The sequence below is a fragment of the Scyliorhinus canicula genome, chromosome 23 (assembly GCF_902713615.1).
Source record: "Scyliorhinus canicula chromosome 23, sScyCan1.1, whole genome shotgun sequence".
Classification (NCBI taxonomy): Eukaryota; Metazoa; Chordata; class Chondrichthyes; order Carcharhiniformes; family Scyliorhinidae; genus Scyliorhinus; species Scyliorhinus canicula.
This window is the reverse complement of record NC_052168.1, coordinates 14,928,096-14,951,284: the sequence shown is the minus strand read 5'-3', so window position 1 is coordinate 14,951,284 and position 23,189 is coordinate 14,928,096. Positions and strand designations below refer to the sequence as shown.

Sequence of the window (23,189 nt, the reverse complement as noted above, 5' to 3'; positions counted from 1 at the left end):
TAAGGGGTAAACCTTTCAGGACTGAGGCGAGAAGAAATTTCTTCTGTGGAATTCGAGACCACAGAAAGTAGTTGATGCCAAAACATTGTGTAATTTCAAAACAAAATTAATAATAATAATGATCTTTATTGCCACTAGTAGGCTGACACTAACACTACAGTGAAGTTACTGTGAAAATACCCTTGTCGCCACATTCCGGCACCTGTTCGGGTACATGGAGGGAGAATTCAGAATGTCCAAATTACCTAACAAGCCCGCCCTTGAGGATTTGTGGGAGGAAACCGGAGCAGCCGGAGGAAACCCACGCAGACGCGGGGAGAACGTGCAGACTCCATACAGACAGTGACCCAAGCCAGCAATCGAACCTGGCGCTGTGATGCAACAGTGCTAACCACTGTGCTGATAGCTCTTGGGGCTAAAGGGATCAAGGGATATGTAGGGAAGGCGGGAACTTGATGGTCAGCCATGATCATAATGAATGGCGGAGCAGGCTCAAAGGGCCGAATGGCCTCCTCCTGCTTCTATTTTCTATCTTTCCATGTTAAAGCCACACCCCAAAATGTTTCCATAACACAAAGATTGGTGCTGTTGCACGCAGTGCAAATGGAAACTCCACATCAAGGGAAATAATGATCAAGGGTAAAGTCTTCATATGAATGCGCAGTGAGGTTTAAGAATTAATAAGGAATTAATAGAGAAGGGTCACGGATGTCTTTGTTGAAATGTCAGCAGATCTCTTTGTGGCAAAGAACAGCGTTGAGCGCATTTCAACAGCAGTTGGTCCTCATAACACTTAAAACTACGTCAATAGAATCTCCAGCTGCAAGGCCTGTATTGGCTGACCTCGTTAGCGATGACAAAGCTGTGGAGTCAGATAGCAAGAACCTCCGTATTTGTACCGATCGAGAAGGAGGGAGTAGTCATACCAAGATAAGCTAGAAGATTCTGGAAAGGGTGCATGGCTAGTACAAGGTGTACCTGTTTCAGTGAGATATATGTATTACGTCAGATTGGAAATGTAAACAATGACTGCGCGTGTGTTAAAAACAGGTGTAAATATGTCCCACATTTTGTAAGTGTTAATGGCCAGGGTTTAGAGAACCCCAAAGTGTATCGTGGAGTTCACCTGACCCACAACTTTTAGTAGATCGTGGTTATGGGGAACACATGGGCCTACTTTACAGGTGTGGTGCAACAGAGCGTTAAAGTACAAACAGAGCGTATAAACCCACAGTAAATATCTTAACGACTATCAACATCAATCCTCCCCATTGATACAATATTCTATAAGTAACCCTTAATCTGTCCTTGCAACAACCACAAGACAAAAGACCCTTTTTAACACAGAGATCAGGTTTAAATTCTCTACTGAGAACAGTTATCACTTTGAAATCACCCAAATGATCTGGAGACAGTCTTTAGATTGCAGAGAGATTCTTATACAGCTGCTTGCTTTTCCCGCAGCTATCCAGCTCTCAAAACAAAACTAAAAACCCACAGACACACACCAGCTTTAGTTCAAAGCGAAAGTGAAAGACAGCCCAGCTCCACCCACACTGACATCACTGCAGCTATTCGATAAACACCCATTTCTTAAAGGTAGATCCACTACAGCTATTTAATAAACACCCATTTCTTAAAGGTACTCTCACATGACAGTAAACAATAGAGTTGGTTCAGCGAGCTTTGTTGAGTCATCTCTCCCTGCATATGCTTGAATAACACATTGTAAACTTTTTTCTTTCTTAAATAAATTGAGCGTATCAGTACCCAATTCATTTTTTTTTACCAATTAAGGTGCAATCTAGTGTGTTCAATCTACCTACTCTGCACATCTTTAGGTTATAGGGGTGAGATACACGCAGACAGGGGGGAGAATGTGCAAACTCCACACGGACAGTGACCCAGGCCGGGATCGAACCTGGGTCCTCGGCGCCGTGAGGCAGCAGTGCAAACCACTGCACCACCGTGCCGGCCCTGTAAATCTGCTCTAAGATTCCTGTGAATCGTTCGCTCACAGAAGTTAGCGATAACTGATTGACCAGTGACAACACCAAGTTAAGAAGAGATCTTGATAAATTTGGTCAAAACTGTGGCAAATGTTGGCAAATTTGAGGTCATCTATTTGGGTCCCAAAAAGGATTGAACAGCATGCTTTTTTTTTTTAAATTTAGATTACCCAATTATTTTTTCCAATTAAGGGGGCAATTTAGCATGGCCAATCCACCTACTCTGCACATTTTTGGATTGTGGGGGCGAAACCCACGCAGACACGGGGAGAATGTGCAAACTCCACACGGACAGTGACCCAGAGCCGGGATCGAACCTGGGACCTCAGCGCCGTGAGGCGGTTATGCTAACCACTAGGCCACCGTGCTGCCCGCATGCTTTTTAAGTAGTAATAATAATAATAATAATCTTCATTAGATTCACAAGTCGACTTACATTAACACTACAATGAAGTTACTGTGAAAATCCCCTCGTCGCCACACTCCGTCGCCTGTTCGGGTACACAGAGGGAGAATTCAGAATGTCCAATTCACCTAACAAGCTTTCGAGACTTGTGGGAGGAAATCGGAGCACCCGGAGGAAACCCACGCAGACACGGGGAGAGCATGCAGACTCCGCACAGACAGTGACCCAAGCCGGGAATCGAACCCGGGTCCCTGGAGCCGTGAAGCAACAGTGCTAACCACTGTGCTACCGTGCTGCTCGTTATAACCTGGAAACAATGTAGGTCCCTGCGAGACCTCTGAATCGAGGTAAATAGATTGTTAAAATGTCATGGGATAGATTGTTAAGCATGACGCAGTGTCAAAGTTGATGTTATGCAGCAATAGGGTACATTATAAGTTGGTAATTAAGTACAGCTGCCCCCAAGTGGGTGTCATTGCTCAAGTATAAAAATATGTTCATATTGGGTGTTGGCGGGGGGAGGGGGGGGGGGGGGGGGTTGCAGGATTAGAAGAGTCTGTGGGTGGGATATTCCAAAATGGCCACTCTGCATGATTCTCACTCAGATCGCCAATTTGGCGGTGACCTGTGTAGATCTTATGGCGGATCTTCCTGCAGATCCCCAACCCTAACAACGTAATTGAATCTGCCCAAATGCATCTTTCACTTTGCGATTCTCACAGCCAGAGATGGTGGTATAGTGGGTGTCGTCGCTGGATTAGTAATCCAGAGGCCCAGGCTAATGCTCTACGGGGAAGCGGGTTCAAATCCCACCACGGAAGCTGGTGGAATTTAAATTCAGTTAATGAAGTTTGGAAACGAAAGCTTGCCTGACCAATGGAGACTCTGAAACTATCATCGATTGTCCCAAAAACCCATCTGGTTCACTAAATGTCCCCTCTAGGGAAGGAAATCTGCCGTCCTTACCTGGTCTGGCCTACATGGGACTCCAGAATATGGCTGATTGTTTAATGGCCGTGCAGCCTATCAGGGTAACTAGGGATGGGCAACAGAACCCACGAAAGAATAAACCAGAGCATTTTGTGGTCTTAATCCTAATTCAATACTTCCATCGAAGGAGCGATTTTTCAAGAACCATTATCAGAAAAGCGGAGGAAGGAGCCACTTAGCTCACTGTACTTGTTTGGGCTCTTTGAAAGATGGAGGGCTGGATACTCCATCGGTGGGATCATCCGTTTCACTGGCAGCGCACCCACGCCCACGGATTTCCCGACGGTGTCGGGATGCCCACACAGGGAAACGCCATCGGCCGGCCACCGGGATGGAGAATCCCACTGCTGGTGGGTGCGGGGGGTCGGAGAATCCCACCCATAAAGTATTAACCAGGACAGCATGAAACCACTGAGAATTCAGAAACGCTTTCACTCATTGAACTTATCACCATGGGAAATTCAGCCCATACAGGAAGCCAGAGGCCTGGTTTTACCTTGTATATCTGGATAAGCCATCATGTACAGAATGGCCCATTGCAAAGTAGTTGTCGTAGTTTCGGTACCGGCAACGAACAGGTCACTAACATTGTGCATCAGATTTCCTTCTGTCAAACAACTGTTAGGGGAGTTCTGCTCCTGTAAAATAAAGGTTACTCTTTCAACAATTTAACGTCGGCAGTCCTCATATATCCAACTGAACGGACTGTACACCAACAGCAAACAGTGATGCAATTGGTCAGGATATAAGAATGTGACGTTTACAGCACAGAAAGAGGCCAATTGGCCCATTGTGTCCATGCTGGCCAACAAAAATCTGGCAACGCTAATTCCATTTTCCATCCCTTGGCCCATAACCCTGGAGGCAATGGCAACGCAGGCGAATATCTAAATACTTCCTAAAATGTTTTTTTACCATCAATTTAGAGTACCCAATTTTTGTTTCCAATTAAGGGGCAATTTAGCGTGGCCAATCCGCCTACACTGCACATCTTTGGCTCGTGGGGCTGAGACCCACACAGATACGGGGAGGATGTGCAAACTTCACACGGTCAGTGACCCGGGGCCGGGATCTAACCTGGGTCCACAGACCTGTCAGGCAGCAGTGCTAACCACTGTGCCGCCCAATACGTCTTAAATGTTACGAGGGTTTATGACTCAATCACCCTTTCAGGCAGTGAGTTCCAGACTCCCACCACTTTCTTGGCGTTCTGGGCCAGGGTTTAGAGTACCCCGAAGTGCATCATGGAGTTCACCTGACCCACAACATTTACTAGATTGTGGTATGGGGAGCACACGGCCCACTCTACAGGCGTGGCGCAGCAGAAATAGGCAGCACGGTAGTATTGTGGATAGCACAATCGCTTCACAGCTCCAGGGTCCCAGGTTCGATTCCGGCTTGGGTCACTGTATGTGCGGAGTCTGCACATCCTCCCCGTGTGTGCGTGGGTTTCCTCCAGGTGCTCCGGTTTCCTCCCACAGTCCAAAGATGTGCGGGTTAGGTGGATTGGCCATGATAAATTGCCTTTAGTGTCTAAAATTGCCCTTAGTGTTGGGTGGGGTTACTGAGTTATGGGGATAGGGTGGAGGTGTTGACCTTGGGTAGGGGGTAGGGTGCTCTTTCCAAGAGCCGCTGCAGACTCGATGGGCCGAATGGCCTCCTTCTGCACTGTAAATTCTATGTAAATGGAAAAGTATTTTTTTAAAGCAAAACAATGTTTATTCTATGAACTCAAGTTAACCTTTTTAAAACATACAGTGAACATCTTAACCATTAATTCAAAGAATAAGTAATCTTTACTCAACACAAAGTAATCCTTTATGCTCTCCTTTTAACATCCTTAAGACTTAAAGCATCTTTTACCAGAAGCACATCAGGTGAAAGTCACTACTGCTGTTAATTTTAAATCACCAGGATCGATTTATAGTCTTTAGATTACAGAGAGAGAGACTCTAATACACCTTCTGGCTGTGACTGCAGCTACCCAGCTCTGAAAACAAAACTAAAACACACCCTGCAGCAAACAGTCCAAAACAAAAGTAAAAAGCTGACAGACAGCCCAGCTCCACCCACTCTCTGACATCACTGCAGTAATAAACACCCATTTCTGAAAGGTACTCTCACTACAGAAACTCATATACACACCCATTTATAAATACCCATTTCTTAAAGGTACACTCACATGACATTGGTGAAAACGTTTCTCCTCAACTCCCCCCTTAGCCTTCTGCCACTTTCCTTAAATCTATGTCCTCTGGTTATTGACCCCGCTACTAATGGAAAAAGTGCCATCCTACCCACCCCATCTATGCCCCTCACAATCTCATACACCTCAACCAGGTCCCCTCCCAACCTTTGCTGTTCCAAGGAAAACAGCCCCAGCCTATCCAATCTTTCCAGGATATGTCCAATATTTCAGGCAGTGCATTCGCGATTACAACCAATTTCCGTGGAAACCTTTCCTCCTCCTGTTGCCTCTGATTCCTTTGCCAACTATCCAACATCTGCCTATGGCCCAGACCTTCCTGCCACTCGCTAACAACTTTGACTCCACTGCCTGAGCGATGGGTGAATTGTTTTGGTTGACGTCCAAAATGATTGGCATTCTGGGTCTAATTTTGCAAACAGGTGTAACTCACGCCCTGTAATGCGAACACTCGTGCAACAGCAACCCCGCTGCTGTCCTCATTTGGGATGGAGATGAAGAGAGCTTTTCTCTATCAGACAGCCGTGAGTCATTTGATCTCTCTTTCTCAAAAGGCAATGGAAGCAGAGTCTTTGAATATTTTTAAGTACCGATAAATTCTGGATTAACATGGAGGATGAAAGGTTATCAAGGGGAACGGCAGGAATGTGGGGTTGAGGTTACAATCATATCAGACACGACCTTATTGCATGGTGGAGCAGGCTCGAGGGGCCGAGTGGCCTACTCCTGCTCCTAATCTGTTTTGTTCGTATCTCTTTCCCAGATCTGGGTCTCACACTGGACTTGGATCCTTGAGCTGATCCTAGTCTCATGGGCCACGCCACAAGAGTCCCTTTAAATTTCTTGATTACTGCATCCAACTTGAACAGCAGCCAAATTGATCTCTGTTGACCTCCGTTGTCTATAAGTAACGGGGAGGATCGGTGGGAAGTCTCTCTACGGGCAATAAACAGAAGTGAAGCTCATCAGAAGCTCACGGTGGGCTCCTAATTGCGTTCACGATGCTGAAAACTACAGATCAACTGTTGTGTATTTGGAAATACAATCTTGCTGGTTCTGCATCACATGATGTGTAGTGATGTCAGCAGAGTGTTTGCGTGGCCTTGGGCAGATCAACGTCTTGATTGTTTGATCAACACCCTTTGTAAACCTCTTCGCGTATTTTACAAGAATCCAATGTGGGCACCTCCATAACCTTTTCTCTTTGGGACGACAATGAAATATAACAGGGGAGAAAACTGGCGACGAGGATCGGGGCAGAAAAATCGCAGGAAAGAAGATGGTCGTCGACTCACTTTGGGACGACACCGGGAGTAACGGAAGATTCTCGAGGCCGGGCTTGCGCGCGCACCCAGTCATCGGGCCGAGCACTGCCGCCGATGTGAAGGTTTAACAAAGGTTTTCGACAGCAACTCTGAGTAAGTAGGGCTGCAGGGACTGCGCACGTGGTGAAGCTACGCGGGCTGTGGGGAACGGGGTTTTGAAGTCTGCCGACTCTGCACGGACCACTATTTAGATAAAAAGTTGAAATATGCTCAGGCCTAAAAGGGGAACATTTCATCATTGATTGTTCAAGGGATTGTTCGGGACAGCACGGTAGCATTGTGGATAGCACAATTGCTTCACAGCTCCAGGGTCCCAGGTTCAATTCTGGCTTGGGTCACTGTCTGTGCGGAGTCTGCACATCCTCCCCGTGTGTTTCCTCCGGGTGCTCCAGTTTCCTCCCACAGTCCAAAGAAGTGCAGGTTAGGTGGATTGGCCATGCTAAATTGCCCTTAGTGCCCAAAATTGCCCTTAGTGTTGGGTGGGGCTACTGGGTTATGGGGATAGGGTGAAGATGTTGACCTTGGGTAGGGTGCTCTTTCCAAGAGCCGGTGCAGACTCGATGGGCCGAATGGCCTCCTGCACTGTAAATTCTATGATAATCTATGATACTTCCCAGTAAAAATCGGACGGGAGGAAGTGTAGATCCGAGGAGCTGGAATTCAAAAATGGTGGGAAAAATGGGCACCATGGACGTTGTTGATGAGAATCATGAAACATGGAATTTATTAGAGAAAATATCCCAATTGTTATTAATAGATAATCAGACAGGGGAGGACCTAAAGGTCATAACATTTCTCAGCTCAGTTGGCCATTGGACGTTGATGCTGCTACAGAATCTTGTTAATTCAGCAAAGCCAGGAAACATGTCCTTCAGCGAATGAATGAAAATCTCAGAGGACCATTTCTCTCCTGAACCATTATTGATTGCCCAAAGGTTTTGGTTCCACTGCCCTAGTCAGGAAGAAGGAGAAAGTAATTTGCAGTTTGTACCATCTTTATGAAGATTGGCTAAATATTGCGACTTTGGTGTCGACACTTGATGACACTTTTCGAGAGAGGCTGGTCTGTGGATTCCGCAGTGAAGCAATTCAGAGGAAGCTGCTTACTGTAAGTGGTTTAACTCTTAAAAGCTCTGGTGAGAGTTGCCACATCTATGGAGCTTGCTACCAGAGAGGCTTTGCAGGTAGGGGCTCGAGTGAAGATCCATAAAATGGATAGCTCATGGAACAAGGCTACAGAGGTGCAACTGTCACTGTTGTACACAGGGTTAGATACTCAGTGGGGGAATGCTGGAGTAAATCAAATACATGCAAGTACTAGTGAGAAGAGCCAAATTGCCAAAGTGCGTTGAACTCAGAAAACCTCTCCTACAGCAAGAAGATGCAAGAACAACACAAGTGGTCCAGGGTGCTGTGACAAAAATGAATAGATGTCCACCACAGAGACTGTCCTGGTGAATTGTATATTTGCATAAAAATAACATATTAGGGTGATCTGTTGTATAAATGTTAAGTGTTGTCATTGCACTAATGAAGTAAAGAAGGAGGAGTGATATGTGTCTGGGAATACATTCCTGCTGGTTCTGAATCATGTGATGTGTAGTGACATCAGCAGAGTGTTTGCGTGGGCTTTGAGCAGATCTCCATTTTGATTGCATTGAGCAATAAACCTCACATCGTGTTTTACAAGAATCCAGAGTGTGGGCACCCTTTTCCCTTGCAGCAGCAAAGAATATAACGGCAATGTAAATGTCAACAATTACCGGATAAGTTGGCAGGAGATAAGAACATAAGAGCTAGGAGCAGGAGTAAGCCATCTGGCCCCTCGAGCCTGCTCCGCCATTCAACGAGATCATGGCTGATCTTTTGCAGACTCAGCTCCACTTTCCGGCCCAAACACCATCACCCTTAATCCCTTTATTCTTCAAAAAACTATCTATCTTTAGCTTGAAAACATTTAATGAAGGAGCCTCAACTGTTTCACCGGGCAAGGAATTCCATAGATTCACAATTTGGGTGAAGAAGTTCCTCCTGAGCTCAGTCCTAAATCTACTTCCCCTTATTTTGAGGCTATGCCCCCTAGTTCTGCTTCCACCCGCCAGTGGAAACAACCTATCTATCCTATCTATTCCCTTCATAATTTTATATCTTTTTGTAAGATCCCCCCCCCCGCATCCTTCTAAATTCCAACGAATACAGTCACAGTCTACTGAACCTCTCCTCGTAATCCAACCCCCACAACTCTGGGATTTACCTTGTGAATCTCCTCTGTACACCCTTCAGCGCCAGTACGTCCTTTCTCAGGTAAGGAGACCAAAACTTAACACAATACTCCAGGTGTGGCCTCACTAACACCTTATACAATTGCAGAATAACCTCCCTAGTCTTAAACTCCATCCCTCTAGCAATGAAGGACAAAACTCCATTCGCCCTCTTAATCACCTGTAAACCAACTTTTTGCAATTCATGCACTAGGGCACTCAGGTACCTCTGCACAGCAGCATGTTTTATCATGAAGATGATGAAGGAGGAGAAGTGCCCTGAGTCAGAGGCGATTTCCCCACCAAAGCTCTCAAAACTACATTAAGGACGAGAATGGAGGCCACGCCAAAGCTAGCACTCTCCACAGGCGTGTCTCAGGGAATCTTACTGTCATTTCTGGGCATAAGTAGGCTCTTCTTTCCAAGGGCCGGTGCAGACTCGATGGGCCGAATGGCCTCCTTTGCACAGTAAATTCTATGATTCTCTGATCAGCATCATTCTGAAGGGGAGGTAGTGGTGTATTGTTACTGGACTAGTAATCCAGAGACCAGGGTGATGCTCTCGGGACCCAGGTTCAAATCCCACCACAGCAGATGGTGAAACTTCAATAAATTCAATAAAAATCTGGAATTAAAACTCTAACAGTGACCATTAAACCATTGCCAAGTGTCGTAATAACCCATGTGGTTCACCAACGTCCTTTAGGGAAGGAAATCTGCCGTCCTTACCCGATCTGGCCTACATGTGACTCCAGACCCCACACAGAGGTGCGGTTGACGCTCAACCTCCCCCCCCACTGAAATGGCCGAGCGAGGCGCTCAGCTCAAGGGCAATTAGGGATGGGCAACAAATGCTGGCCCAGCCGCCGACGCCCACATCCCAAGAACGAATAATAAAAACAAATCAGCAAGAATCCACGCAGGCGGTTCGAAATCTGTGTAAATGGTACTCGCCCCCATCCTTCCTTGCTGCAACCACACCCCCACTAACCCCCCAACCCCCCCACCCCCAATTGCAGAGGTCAAAGGAGGAAAGCAGGGTTTGAGGTCAAAGTACTTCCCTCATCATCCACCAGCATCCTGTTACATCTCAGATTAAGATCTACACTTTATGCAATGCTTCTCACCTACTCATACCTTGCCGATGGTTGCCTCACTAAAAGGGAGCTAAGCATTTTGGCCATTGGTCGGATCAAATATCAGTGCTCTCACCTGGAGTGCAACCTGTCGACCCACCCACAAAGTAAATATTTTGCTCAACACTGAGCTCACTTAATGAATAAAGCGACCTCGAAGACTGCAAGAAATGGAGAGCCATTGTTTTAGAACAATAAACTTAATGCGTCATCTTATTAAAGTGACCTTGATAATCTTAATAGTAAGAAATGATAACATGTTTGAAGGAGAAGTTTGAGAAACGCAGTCTGGGATTACACCGGGAGTAGGAACAAGAGAGGGAATATTTAATCTAAGAGCAAGTGGTTAATTTATTGATTGATTTAGTGTCACACGTACCAAAGTACAGTGAAAAGTATTTTTCTGCAGCCGAGGGAACGTACACAGTACGTACACAGTAGACAAAATAATAATCGACAGAGTACATTGACAATGTTACACCAACGAATAGTGATTGGTTACAGTGCAGAACAAGGGCCAAACAAGAGCAGCATAGGGCGTCGTGAATAGTGCAGGGAACAGATCAGTCCGAGGGGGAGTCGTTGAGGAGTCTAGTAACTGTGGGGAAGAAGCTGTTCCTATGTCTGGATGTGCGGGTCTTCAGACTTCTGTATCTTCTGCCTGATGGAAGGGTCTGGAAGAAGGCAAAGTCTGGGTGTGAGGGGTCTCTGATAATGCTGTCTGCCTTCCTGAGGCAGCGGGAGGTGTAGACAGAATCAATGGGAGAGTGGCAAGCGCGTGTGATGAGTTGGTCTGCGTTCACCACACTGATTGGCACTGCTGCCTCACAGTGCCAGGGACCCGAGTTCAATTCCAGCCTTGGGTGACTGTGTGGAATCTGCACGTTCTTCCCGTGTCTGCGTGGGCTTCCTCCGGGTGCTCCGGTTTCCTCCCACAGTCCAAAGATGTGCAAGTCAGGTGGATTGGCCACGCTAAATTGCCCTTAGTGTCCAAAGGTTTGGTCGGGTTACAGGGTTACGGGGATAGAGTGGGTGACTGGGTCTGGGCGTGGTGCTCGTTCAGAGGGTCTGTGCTGACTTGATGGGCTGAATGGCCTCCTTCTGCACTGTAGGGATTCTGAAGCTGATCTGCTAGTAGGAGAAGGTACATTCATCAGCAATGGCGCTTACCTTCTCCATTTCCAGTAGGTAGGCATCAATGAAATCCCGGATCTCTTCCCCATTCAGTGTGTCTTTGTGCTGGTTGATGAAATCCTGAAGCAAGGCTTCAACCCGGGCCTGGTTTTTAAATATCCGCTGGTGAGGCCCTGGAAAGTAGCCAATGAAGGGTGTAATGAAATACACCTAGCAGAAAGCAGAAGGGAATTACCGCCTGTGATTTTGGTTCTCCAATAGAAGCCACTCACGAGGCTTTCAAGCTTTGAAAAGTCATCTTGAGATACACATGGAGCTGGATTCTCCGGTCCCCCAGCCACGTGATTCCTGGCAGGAGGAGCTATGCTGTCGGCGGGAACAAGGAATCCAAACGGCCGGAGAATTCTGGCCACAGCTTCAGTGAAGGGACGACTTTGAATTTATACAGTGCCACTCCATAGCCAGTAGGAACAGGAATACACATTTAGCCCCTGGAGGCTGTTTTGCCATTCAATGGCTGATTTCTGACCTAACTCCATGTACTTTTGGTATTGGACTGAAGTACGTTTTATTTTAAGAAGTTTAAATTCTTATTTTTTTATTTTTTCCAATTAAGGGGCAATTTAGCGTGACCAATCCACCTAACCCACACATCTTTGGGTTGTGGGGGTGAAACCCACGTAGACACGGGGAGAATGTGAAAACTCCACACGGCCAGTGGCCCAGGGCCGGGATTCGAATCCGGGTCCTCAGCGCCGTAGGCTGCAGTGCTAACCACTGTGCCACCGTGCTGCCCTCAGATTGAGGTACGTTTGAAGGATGGTGTACCGATTTGTATGATCTTGGATTTACTTCCTCTAGGCTTTAAATACCTCATCGAAATCAATGCCATTCCCTCTTTTTAAGGCTGAACTGTATATTAAGAAGTCACAGAGATTTACAGCACAGAAAGAGGCCCTTCGGTCCATCGAGTCTGTGCTGGTCATCAAGCACCTATCTATTCTAATCGCATTTTCCAGCATTTCGTCCGTAGCCTTGTACGCTATGGCTTTTCAGGTGTTCAGCTAAATGCTTCTTCACCGTTGTGGGGGTTCCCGCCTCTCCCACCCCTTCAGGTAGTGGCCACTATAAGTGGTCCCCGAAAGCCCTTCTTGCAGGTACTAGGGTCAGCTGCGTTCTCCTTTAGCCTATTCTAAAGAGTTAAAAGCAATACGTTAGGTAGCTTCAACGCCACTTGAAGAGACTTAAAATTGTGATGGTCCAATGTAGTGTCCTTATTGTTCTCTCACATTTTTGTTTCCATGTAACAGGCAAGGGGTTAGACAATAGAACTGGATCTCTTTTAACTTCTTCCTTGGCCAGTCATGTCCCACCCATTAGATTTCACATATTGTCCATTTTTACTGCCAATACTGTTACAGAGATGCATTGATGTCCAAATTTTACATTTGCAGCTGTTGAAAGAAAGACACATGTAAGATGGCTGCCAGAGGTCACCTGCAACTGCAAGTTGGTCAAGCTTCTGGAAATTTCCAAAGTGGATAACAAATGGTCAGGCCGAGTCAGCCCTCCTGCGGAATTTCACACCTGCTATTGTGACGAATTATTGCCAAAAACACAAGAACGATCAGCTCAAATTTCTTGCCTCTGCGCCTGGTCCAGTAACCAAACAGAACTATGAAATCTGGGTTATGTACAATGAGGAGCCCAAAGCAACTATTGCTCACCATTGCCTTTCAATGGGTTTGTAAGTTTAACCGTCTGGTGGGGTCCACAACATTGCCATGAGCAGACCGTTAATAGAATCCCATTGTGTATCAGGGGAGCTGGTGGCATAGTGGTATTGTCATGAGGTTGGTAATCCAGAAATCCAGAGTAATGCTCCGGGGATGTGGGTTCAAATTCCAACTTGGCAAATGGTGAAATTTGAATTTGAAAAAATATGGAATATATGGTGCCCGTGAAACCATTGCCCATTGTTGTAAAAATACACCCAGACCACTAATACACTTTAGGGCAGGAAATCTGCCATTCCCACCTGGTCTGGCCTAAAGGTGACTCCAGGCCCACAGTGTGGCTGTCTCTGAAATGGCCCAGCAGGACATTATGTTCAATGGACATTAGGGATAGGCAATAAATGCTGGACCAGCTAGCGATGCCCCCATCCCATGAATAAATATTTAAAAATAATGGACCCTCATCATGTGACTAAAACTGTTCACCGCCTTTTCAAATTCCCTTTCGTTGCAAAGACACAGCTTGTTTTCCAGCAGAAGGCGTTGGCAGCAGGGCAGAAAGCTGCTTTGCGCTCTCTCTCAACGAAGTTTGGACCGTGAGCGTGCTTTCATCTTTCCTGATCTGGTCGGAGCGATACAAAGGCCAGAACACTGCGGCCATTTGGATTCTCGTTTCCCGCTGGCAGCGCATCGCTGCCCGCGTTGGGGTGACCGGAGAATCCAGCCTCGGGTTATTTCTAATTTCTCCCCATCGATCTTCATTCAGCATTGATCAACGTCAGTCCAAGTCCCCTTGGCAAGCCCTCTGTAAAATATTGGCTGTTATCTCTAGCCCCAGATTTCCCCCGAGATGCTGTAATTTACATTGCGTTGGGTGCCAGATAATTGAGAAGGTGTCCTTTCCCCACAGTCTTCCAAATGAATCAAAATATTGGAGTTTCTGTCCGCAAATATTGGGGTCTAGTTCAGGATCGTAATGATACTTAAAATGTGAAACCAGAACGTGATTAAGAGGGTCTAGAAGGCACCCCAGTCCCCGCGGCACCCACTGGACATGGAAGGCGTGCTCTCTCTCTAGGGACACCTGACCACAAATGTAGCCGTGATAGAGGGGCAGACAATGGAGGTGGATGACCCCCTCGGTCATCTGCTGCCTGGACCTGTTTTTTACCAGACCCAGGTGCAGGCTGATGAGGGTGTCCACCTCCTTCCCACCCTCCTCCACACCAGGTGCCTATAGGTCAAGAGCATGGGGTTGAAGCGCCAGACAAAACTGAACCAAAAGGCTTTTTCGGAAACTGAGAAAGGGGGTGCGGTTTACCACAACCTGGATATAAGTGTCATGGCCTCCACAAGGCTGCAAAAGGACAGGTTATTTTGGAGTCCGTAAACCAATGCTACCTACAGCTGCGTGGGACTGCTGCGAGTAACACCCTCCACTGCAGGCCCCCGATTTAAAGGGAGAGGGACTGCTCCCTCAGGGGGATCTCTACTGGGGACTTTCACCGCTGACAGGCAACGAGGGATGTCCGGGCGATGGGCGAGAGTAAGGAAATGAAGGGTGTATAGCAGCAGCCCACACAGGACACCCCTTTTCCGCCGTGCAGAACGGCAAGGAGGGCATTTGCGCCAGGCAGCTCAGGCTATGGGCCTCCGGCTCCTGAGGAAAGGTTCAGGGCTTGGGGCCTGTACGAAATTCAATCCAAGCAGGGGTGAAAACGGATCATCTGCTCCTTATTCAAATGCTGTGCGTTGCGTGCACGCTTACTGCTGCATTTCCTGCTTCGCAATAGTGACTGCTCCTCCATCTGCCTGACCCTAGAGGGCGCTGGCGACCATGAACTTCCATTATGATTGGCCCTTGACGATGCCTAGCCAAGTAGTGTAGTGGTTTGCCGCTGCCTCCTGTGGTCTGGCTGACCATCAAACTCTGCCACTCTGGATAAACGATGCCCTAACTCTCCCACTCTTACAGCCTGCCATCAGCCATTTTGGGAGGATGAAAATTAAACCAGCAATTGGTGAATTAAATGGTGGCAGCCCCAGGTGGCACCATAACTCAAACATAACAGAAGAAGAAACTTAATAAATTCAATCAAAATGTCATTCCCAGGGGTGATGATGCACCCTAGCCCCCATCGGTCATGGGGGTGTCTCCTATTTATGTGTGCTCAAAGTACTTAATTAAACAATATCCTCCCCCTGTGTATCCTACCAATATAATTAACATACCATTCAAATTTAGGAAGGATGTGAAGCCTTTGAAGAACATGTGGAAACGACTTGTGAGGGATGAGAGACTACAGTTCCCTGGATAAACTGGAGAAGCTGGGAGTTTCCCATAGGGCAGCACGGTAGCATGGTGGTTAGCACAATTGCTTCACAGCTCCAGGGTCCCAGGTTCGATTCCCGGCTGGGGTCACTGTCTGTGCGGAGTCTGCACATCCTCCCCGTGTCTACGCGGGTTTCCTCCGGGTGCTCCGGTTTCCTCCCACAGTCCAAAGATGTGCCGGTTAGGTGGATTGGCCATAATAAATTGCCCTTAGTGTACAAAATTGCCCTTAGTGTTGGGTGGGGTTACTGGGTTATGGGGATAGGGGTGGAGGTGTTAACCTTGGGTAGGGTGCACTTTCCAAGAGCCGGTGCAGACTCGATGGGCCGAATGGCCTCCTTCTGCACTGTAAATTCTATGATAGAAGAAAGGATTGCGAGGAAATTTGATGGATGAGTTCAAAATAATGAGGAGACAGGAAGAGTAGATAGGGAGAGGCTGTTCCCATTGGCGGAAGGGTCGGGAAGCGGAAGGCACTAATTTAAGGCGCTGGACAATAGGATGACATGTAGCAGAACCTTTAAACGCCGTGGGTTGTTAGGATCTGGAATGTATCTACGTGGCCTGCGAGTGCGGTTGAGGCAGATTCAATCATGGCTCCCATTAGGAAATTGGATAATTATCTGATTAGAAAAAGTTTGAAGTCTACAGGGAAAAAGCGGTGAGTGGGACGAGCTAAGGTTGTATGGATGTGATGGACTGAATGGTCTCTTTGTGTGTTGCAACCTTTCTCTAATTTTATAACTCTATTTAATTGGCCAAACAGGCTCGAGGCTGAGGGTCTGAATGGCCTAACCTCTGTGTTCCAGAATCTATGAACCAAATTCTTGGCATTAGCTTCTCTCCATTTTAATAGAACAGTACAGCACAGAACAGGCCCTTCGGCCCTCGATGTTGTGCCGAGCAATGATCACCCTACTCAAACCCACGTATCCACCCTATACCCGTAACCCAACAACCCCCCCCCCCAATAACCTTACATTTAGGACACTACGGGCAATTTAGCATGGCCAATCCATCTAACCCGCACATCTTTGGACTGTGGGAGGAAACCGGAGCACCCGGAGGAAACCCACGCAGACACGGGGAGGACGTGCAGACTCCGCACAGACAGTGACCCAGCTGGGAACTGAACCTGGGACCCTGGAGCTGTGAAGCATTTATGCTAACCACCGTGCTACCGTGCTCCATCCCTGAAGGAAAGGAAGTTTGTATTTTTATTTTACCTGGGCCCATATCGTTGTCTGAAGCCTCATGTTCTCATCGATGAGCTCTACCAGTTGCGTGAATACCTCGTCTTCGTAATGGAAACGCTTCCCGAGAACAATCGAGCAAATCACATTGGACACGGCGCTGGTGATTTTAGAGTTGGGATTGAAGGGTTGACCTGTAGGAAAGGAAAAGGGGTTCTGTGAAAGTGACGGAGCAAAACCAACAGTCCATGGATCGGACTTGGAATGACAGCGAAGTCGGGTCCCAATGCCACCGCCGGACCTGTCTGCAATTTTCAATGTTCTGGTGGAGAGGGAGGGAATGGGCAACCCGCTAACCTTCAATTATAAGCGATGTGTTGGGTAAGCTGGGTCTACGAGGACTGCGTTTACTGCAGCGGTGAGAGAGACAGGCTTCCAACACTTGAAGAAATGCCACTCGATTTTATTGAACACTTAAGGGTAGCAGGGTAGCATGGTGGTTAGCATAAATGCTTCACAGCTCCAGGGTCCCAGGTTCGATTCCCGGCTGGGTCACTGTCTGTGCGGAGTCTGCACGTCCTCCCCGTGTGTGCGTGGGTTTCCTCCGGGTGCTCCGGTTTCCTCCCACAGTCCAAAGATGTGCGGGTTAGGTGGATTGGCCATGCTAAATTGCCCGTAGTGTCCTAATAAAGTAAGGTTAAGGGGGGGGCGGTTGTTGGGTTACGGGTATAGGGTGGATACATGGGTTTGAGTCGGGTGATCATGGCTCGGCACAACATTGAGGGCCGAAGGGCCTGTTCTGTGCTGTACTGTTCTATGTTCTATGTTAACTATAATACATGCTTTAACTGTGGGTTGACACTATGCTGAGTTGACTGGAGATCTGAGGCTAACCTGAACAGACTAACTGACTACCGCATGGTGTTTGCACTGGCTGCTGCTCACGAGCTCTGACTGTCTCAGAGGCTGCATCCCGAGAGAGCGGGAAAACTAAACCCTCTGGCTTTATAGTGGCCGTGTCCTGTCTGGTGATTGGCTGCTGTGTTCTGTGTGCTCACTGGTCATCCTGTGTGCCAATCACTCCCTGTCTGCACACCGTCATATATGACATTAAGCTCTCGGTGTTCCTTCCAGGTCTTGTTCACAGGCCGGGGAGAACGAGAACAGGATTTTTAAAGGGCAAATCGGTGAGAGTAAACAGCCTGATGCGTTCTTTGAGGGGACATCCGGAAACCTCTTTTTAACTGTCGAAATCTCAGTTCATGGAACATCTTGCGCTGAGTTGAGCGCAGCTCCTCTATTTTGGCCACTGTCCTCCGCGCTCACATTCCCAGCACTCGGGAGCTGCCTGCTCTATTTGGCAAAGCAACAACGGACTCCATCATGGCTGCCGCCTGACTTTACTGCTAACTGCAGGCAGGCACCTCCTGGAGACTCTTGGTGTCTCTCATTGGGTTTGCCTCTTTCCCGATTAGGGCATTCGCATTTAAAAACAGTAATTAATAAAAAGTGGGGAACTCAGCCCAACGCATCACACAAGCTTGCCACCCTCACATTGATTCTGTCTACACCTCCCGCTGCCTCAGGAAGGCAGGCAGCATTGTCAGAGACCCCTCCCATCCAGGCATTGCCTTCTTCCAGAACCTTCCATCAGGCAGAAGGTACAGAAGTCTGAAGACTCGCACATCCAGACATAGGAACAGCTTCTTTCCCACAGCTACTAGACTCCTCTACGACTCCCCCCTCGGACTGATCTGTCAGAACACTATTCACGACGCCCTATGCTGCTCTTGTTTATATATTTGCTTTGTTTGGCCCCTTGTTCCGCACTGTAACCAATCACTGTTTGTTGATGTACCATTTGTCAATGTTCTCTGTTGATTATCCTCTTTGTCTGCTATGTACGTACTGTGTACGTTCCCTCGGCCACAGAAAAATACTTTTCACTGTATTTCGGTACACGTGACAATAAATCAAATCAAATAATGTCACCTGAGCAGCATAGTTGAGACTTGAGGTCAGGGCCCAGAAATCATCCCGGTTCGGGTCCCACTTTGAAAATCTGGCCCCTGTTATTCCGAAGAGGTGCGTGAGATAAAGGAACAGAGCGACATTCATCGCCCCGCTTACACGATCACTTAAGAGAAGTTTCCGACTCAGGAGAACCTGCTTATGTTTGGGATGGCCCACACTTGGAAAACAAACACAATTGCCGCGTGTTTGGGGCGGTATTCACCGCTAGCGCAAACGGCGACGTGGAAGCAAAATGTCGCAGATGACAAGAATCTCGCCGGCAAGATCGCGTTTTCCGATTCTTCCCGCTGCCCCTTCCAGCGACACAGCGAGGTTACATGTGTCTTTATGACGTCAAAAATGGTTTCATTGTCACCATTATTTAGAACATCGTCTTAAGTGCAGATTTGATGGACCGAATGGCCTTAGTTCTGCACTGGAAAGACTTTGTGATTCTGTGATTCTTTAATTCTACCAGCTGCCGTGGTGGGATTTGAACCAGTGCCCGCAGAGCATTAGCCTGGACCTCTGAATTTGTCGTGGTGCCATTATAAGTGACACCAACGTCTCTCCATCTACTCTACCCCCGCCCCAATCTCCTGTCTTTTAATGAGATGGGAGAAATAATGGCAACCAATTCATAGCCGAACAAAGGGGGGAGGGGGGCGGTTAGCTGAGGTAATGTTGCTCCTGGCATTTGGGCCTATCATCAGGGCTTCCGATAACCCTGACAACGATCCAAACTTTGTTACCCAATTGGACAAATCCTGGGCACTTGTGAGGCACATTAGTAGTCAATAAATGAAGAGGGTTTTGAAGGAAAGGAACAGAATAACAAAATTTTCCTTAGCTACGATTAATTTTATTTCTTCCCCAAGGGGCTTGTGCCAGCGTCTTCATCATTAACCTTTAAACCTGCGAGACACCAGGGCAAAATTCAGGTTTGGAAACCGTATTGCAAATCTGGGGTGGAATTCTCCGACCCCCTGCAGGGTCGGGGAATTGCCCAGGGCCGGCGTAAATCTTGCCCCCGCCGTGGCCGGAATTCTCCGCCGATCGGCGTGCCCCCCGCGGTGATTCTCCGGCCCGCGATGGGCCGAAGTCCCGTCGCTGTCAGGCCTCTCCCGCCGACGTGGTTTAAACCATCTCTGTGCCGGCGGGTTTGGCGGCGCGAGCGGGCCCCCGGGGTCCAGGGGGGGGGGGCGCGGGGCGATCGGACCCCGGGGGGTGCCCTCACGGTGGCCTGGCCCGCGATCGGGGCCCACCGATCGGCGGGCGGGCCAGTGCCGTGGGGGCACTCTTTTTCTTCCGCCGCCGCCACGGCCTCCACCATGGAGGAGGCGGAAGAGACCCCCTCCATCCCGCATGCGCCGGTGGTGATGTCAGCGGCCGCTGACGCTCCGGCGCATGCTTGGACTCACGCCGACCGGAGAAGGCCTTTCGGCCAGCCCCGACGCCGATCGGCGCAGCGCCAAAGGCCGTTGGTGCTGGCCGGCGGAGCGGGAGCCACTCCGGCGTGGGCCTAGCCCCGAAAGGTGCAGAGAATTCCTCACCTTTGGGGAGGCCTGACGCCGGAGTGGTTGGTGCCAGTCCGCTATGCCGGGACCCCCCGCCCCGCCGGGCAGGGGAGAATTTCGCCCCAGATTTTAAAAAAAATTAAACGCAGTACTTACCAATTGATGCTTTAAAGACTTCAGTCAAATACTGGGCTTCTTGCAGAATTTTCTCCTCAAAGGCAATTTTGCCTAAGCCAAAGTTCCTCAGAGCAGTCAGTGTAAATCGCCGTTGCTGTTTCCAGGACCTTCCATAGGGGGCCATGATAATGCCTTTCAGAAAAGGAGGAGCAATGCATAAAGAATAATAACGAGTTCTTACTTTGAGGAAGCTGAAAATTCAAAGTACTTTTTTTGACCCAATAGAATCATAGAAGCATTGAATTTACAGAGCAGAAGGAGGCCACTCGGCCCATCGAGTCTGCACCGGCCCTTGTAAAGAGCACCCTACTTAAGCCCACACCTCCACACTATCCCTGTAACCCAGTAATCCCACCCAACCTTTTGGACACAAGCAATGCTGATTCCTGTACAATGAACAACAGAAGGTTCCTTTGAGTCTGTTTCACTATAGGCTGTCATTATAGGATCACAGAATCACTACAGTGCAGGAGGAAGTCATTCAGCGCATCGAGTCTGCGCCAGTCCTCTGAAAGGGCACTCTAACTAGGCCCATACTCTCCCTGTAAACCCACCTAACCTTTTGGACATTAATGGACCAATGTAGCATGGCCAATCCACCTAACCTACACATCTTTGGACTGTGGGAGGAAACCGGAGCACCCGGAGGAAACCCACACAGACACGGGGAGAACGTGCAAACTCCACCTAGACAGTCTCCACCTGAGGCTGCAATGGGTCCCTGGCTCTGTGAGTGTTAACCACCGTGCCGCCTCTAAATGCGATCATGTGATCTAAGACCATATACTGACCTGCCTTTTCCCCATATCCCTTAATATGCGTGGGTCAAAAACTACCCATTAATCTCAGATTTAAAATTAGCAATGAACAGAATCACAGAATTGTTACAGTGCAGAAGGGACCATCATGACTGCACCGGCTTAGTACCTTTTCTCCGCACCCCTGCACATTATTTCTATTCAAATAATCCTCCAACGCCCTCTCGTCTGCCTCCACTGAACCTGCCTCCACCACATTTCCAGGCAGCGTGTTCCAGACCCCAACCACTCGCTGTGTGCAAAAGTATTTTCTCACATCACATTTTTTTCTTTTTGCAAATCACTTTAAATCTGCGTCCTCTCGTTCTTGATCCTTTTATCAGCGGGAACAGTTTCTCCCCGTCTACTCTCTCCAGCTCCCTCATGATTTTGAGCGTCTCTATCAAATCTCCACTCAGCCTCCTTCTCTCCAAGGGGAACAGTCCCAACCTCTCCAATCGATCCTCACAACTGAAGTTTCTCATCCCTGGATCCATTCTTGTGAACCTCTTCTGCTCTCTCTCCAATGTGTTCACATCCTCCCTATAGTGTGGCGCCCAGAACTGTGCCCAATATTTCAGCTGAGATTGAAGTAGTGTCTTGTATAAATTCAGCTCAACCTCCTTGCTCTTGTACTCTATACCCCTATTAATAAAATCCAGAATACTATTTACTTTATGAACTGCTCTCTTCACCTACATAGAACAGTACAGCACAGAACAGGCCCTTCGGCCCTCAATGTAGTGCCGAGCAATGATCACCCTACTCAAACCCACGTATCCACCCTATACCCGTAACCCAACAACCCCCCCCCCCCCTTAACCTTACTTTTTTTTAAGGACACTACGGGCAATTTAGCATGGCCAATCCACCTAACCCGCACATCTTTGGACTGTGGGAGGAAACCGGAGCACCCGGAGGAAACCCACGCACACACGGGGAGGATGTGCAGACTCCGCACAGACAGTGACCCAGCCGGGAATCGAACCTGGGACCCTGGAGCTGTGAAGCATTTATGCTAACCACCATGCTACCGTGCTGTCCTGTCATCTTCAATGATCTCTGTACAGATACACTGAGGTCACTTTGCACCTGAACCCCCTTCAGAATTGTATCCCTTATTTTATATTGTCTCTCCATGGGCTTCCTACCAAAATGCATCACCTCCCACTTCTCCGCATTGAACTCCATCTGCCACCTGTCTGCCCACTCCACCAACTTTGTCTTCGTCTTAATGACGTTGATTCAGTGTCAGTTGCCATTTGTGGAAGGGATTTCCAAACTTTTCAGATCCTTTATGTGTAGAAATATCTCTACTTTCACTCTGGGTTTAAATATTTGCGGTGCACTTCCCGGTCTCGCTCGCCGCGGGAATCATCGTAGATGGGGTGGAATATTTGGCGGACCCTTTAATGACCCGTTGACCTCGGGCAGGAGTTCCCATCCCGGGATGGGTGTGACTGCGAAATCCCATCCCTAGACAATGTTCTCTTTTCTTTGACTCTCCAAACAGCAAGAATTCTTTCTCCTAATCCACCTTATGTGCTCCCATAATATGGTGAAAGGTTCGGTCAAATCAACACAGAGCCTGGGGTGGCACGGTGACACAGTGGTTGGCACTGCTGCCTCATGGCACCAGGGACCGGGTTCAATTCCAGCCTTGGGTGACTGCGTGGAGTTTGCACCTTCTCCCCATGTATGTGTGGGTTTCCTCCGGGTGCTCTGGTTTCTGCTCACAGTGCAAAGAAGATGTGGAGATGCTGGCGTGGACAAGGGGTGAGCACAGTAAGAAGTCTTACAACACCAGGCTAAAGTCCAACAGGTTTATTGGAATAACTAGCTTTCAGAGTGTAGCTCCTTCATCAGGTGAGTGAAGAGGTAGGTTACACAAACAAAGCATATAAAGACAAAGGCAATGATGCAAGACGATACTTTGAATGCGAGTCTTTGCAGGTAA

General features: G+C 48.2%; 1 protein-coding gene across 2 annotated transcripts in view; it reads right to left on the bottom strand.

The window, feature by feature from the left end:
- LOC119956540 (cytochrome P450 2J2-like) overlaps nt 1-23,189 on the bottom strand; it is a 36,749-nt gene that overhangs the window by 5,706 nt on the left and 7,854 nt on the right. The window contains exons 3-6 of one of the 2 annotated variants that reach the window (XM_038783833.1): nt 20,415-20,567; nt 16,762-16,922; nt 11,504-11,677; nt 3,902-4,043 (exon numbers count right to left, since the gene is read on the bottom strand). In XM_038783833.1, the coding sequence (XP_038639761.1) occupies nt 3,902-4,043; nt 11,504-11,677; nt 16,762-16,922; nt 20,415-20,567 (630 nt within the window). The remainder of the gene's footprint in view (nt 1-3,901; nt 4,044-11,503; nt 11,678-16,761; nt 16,923-20,414; nt 20,568-23,189) is intronic. The other variant, XM_038783834.1, reaches the window with a different exon arrangement.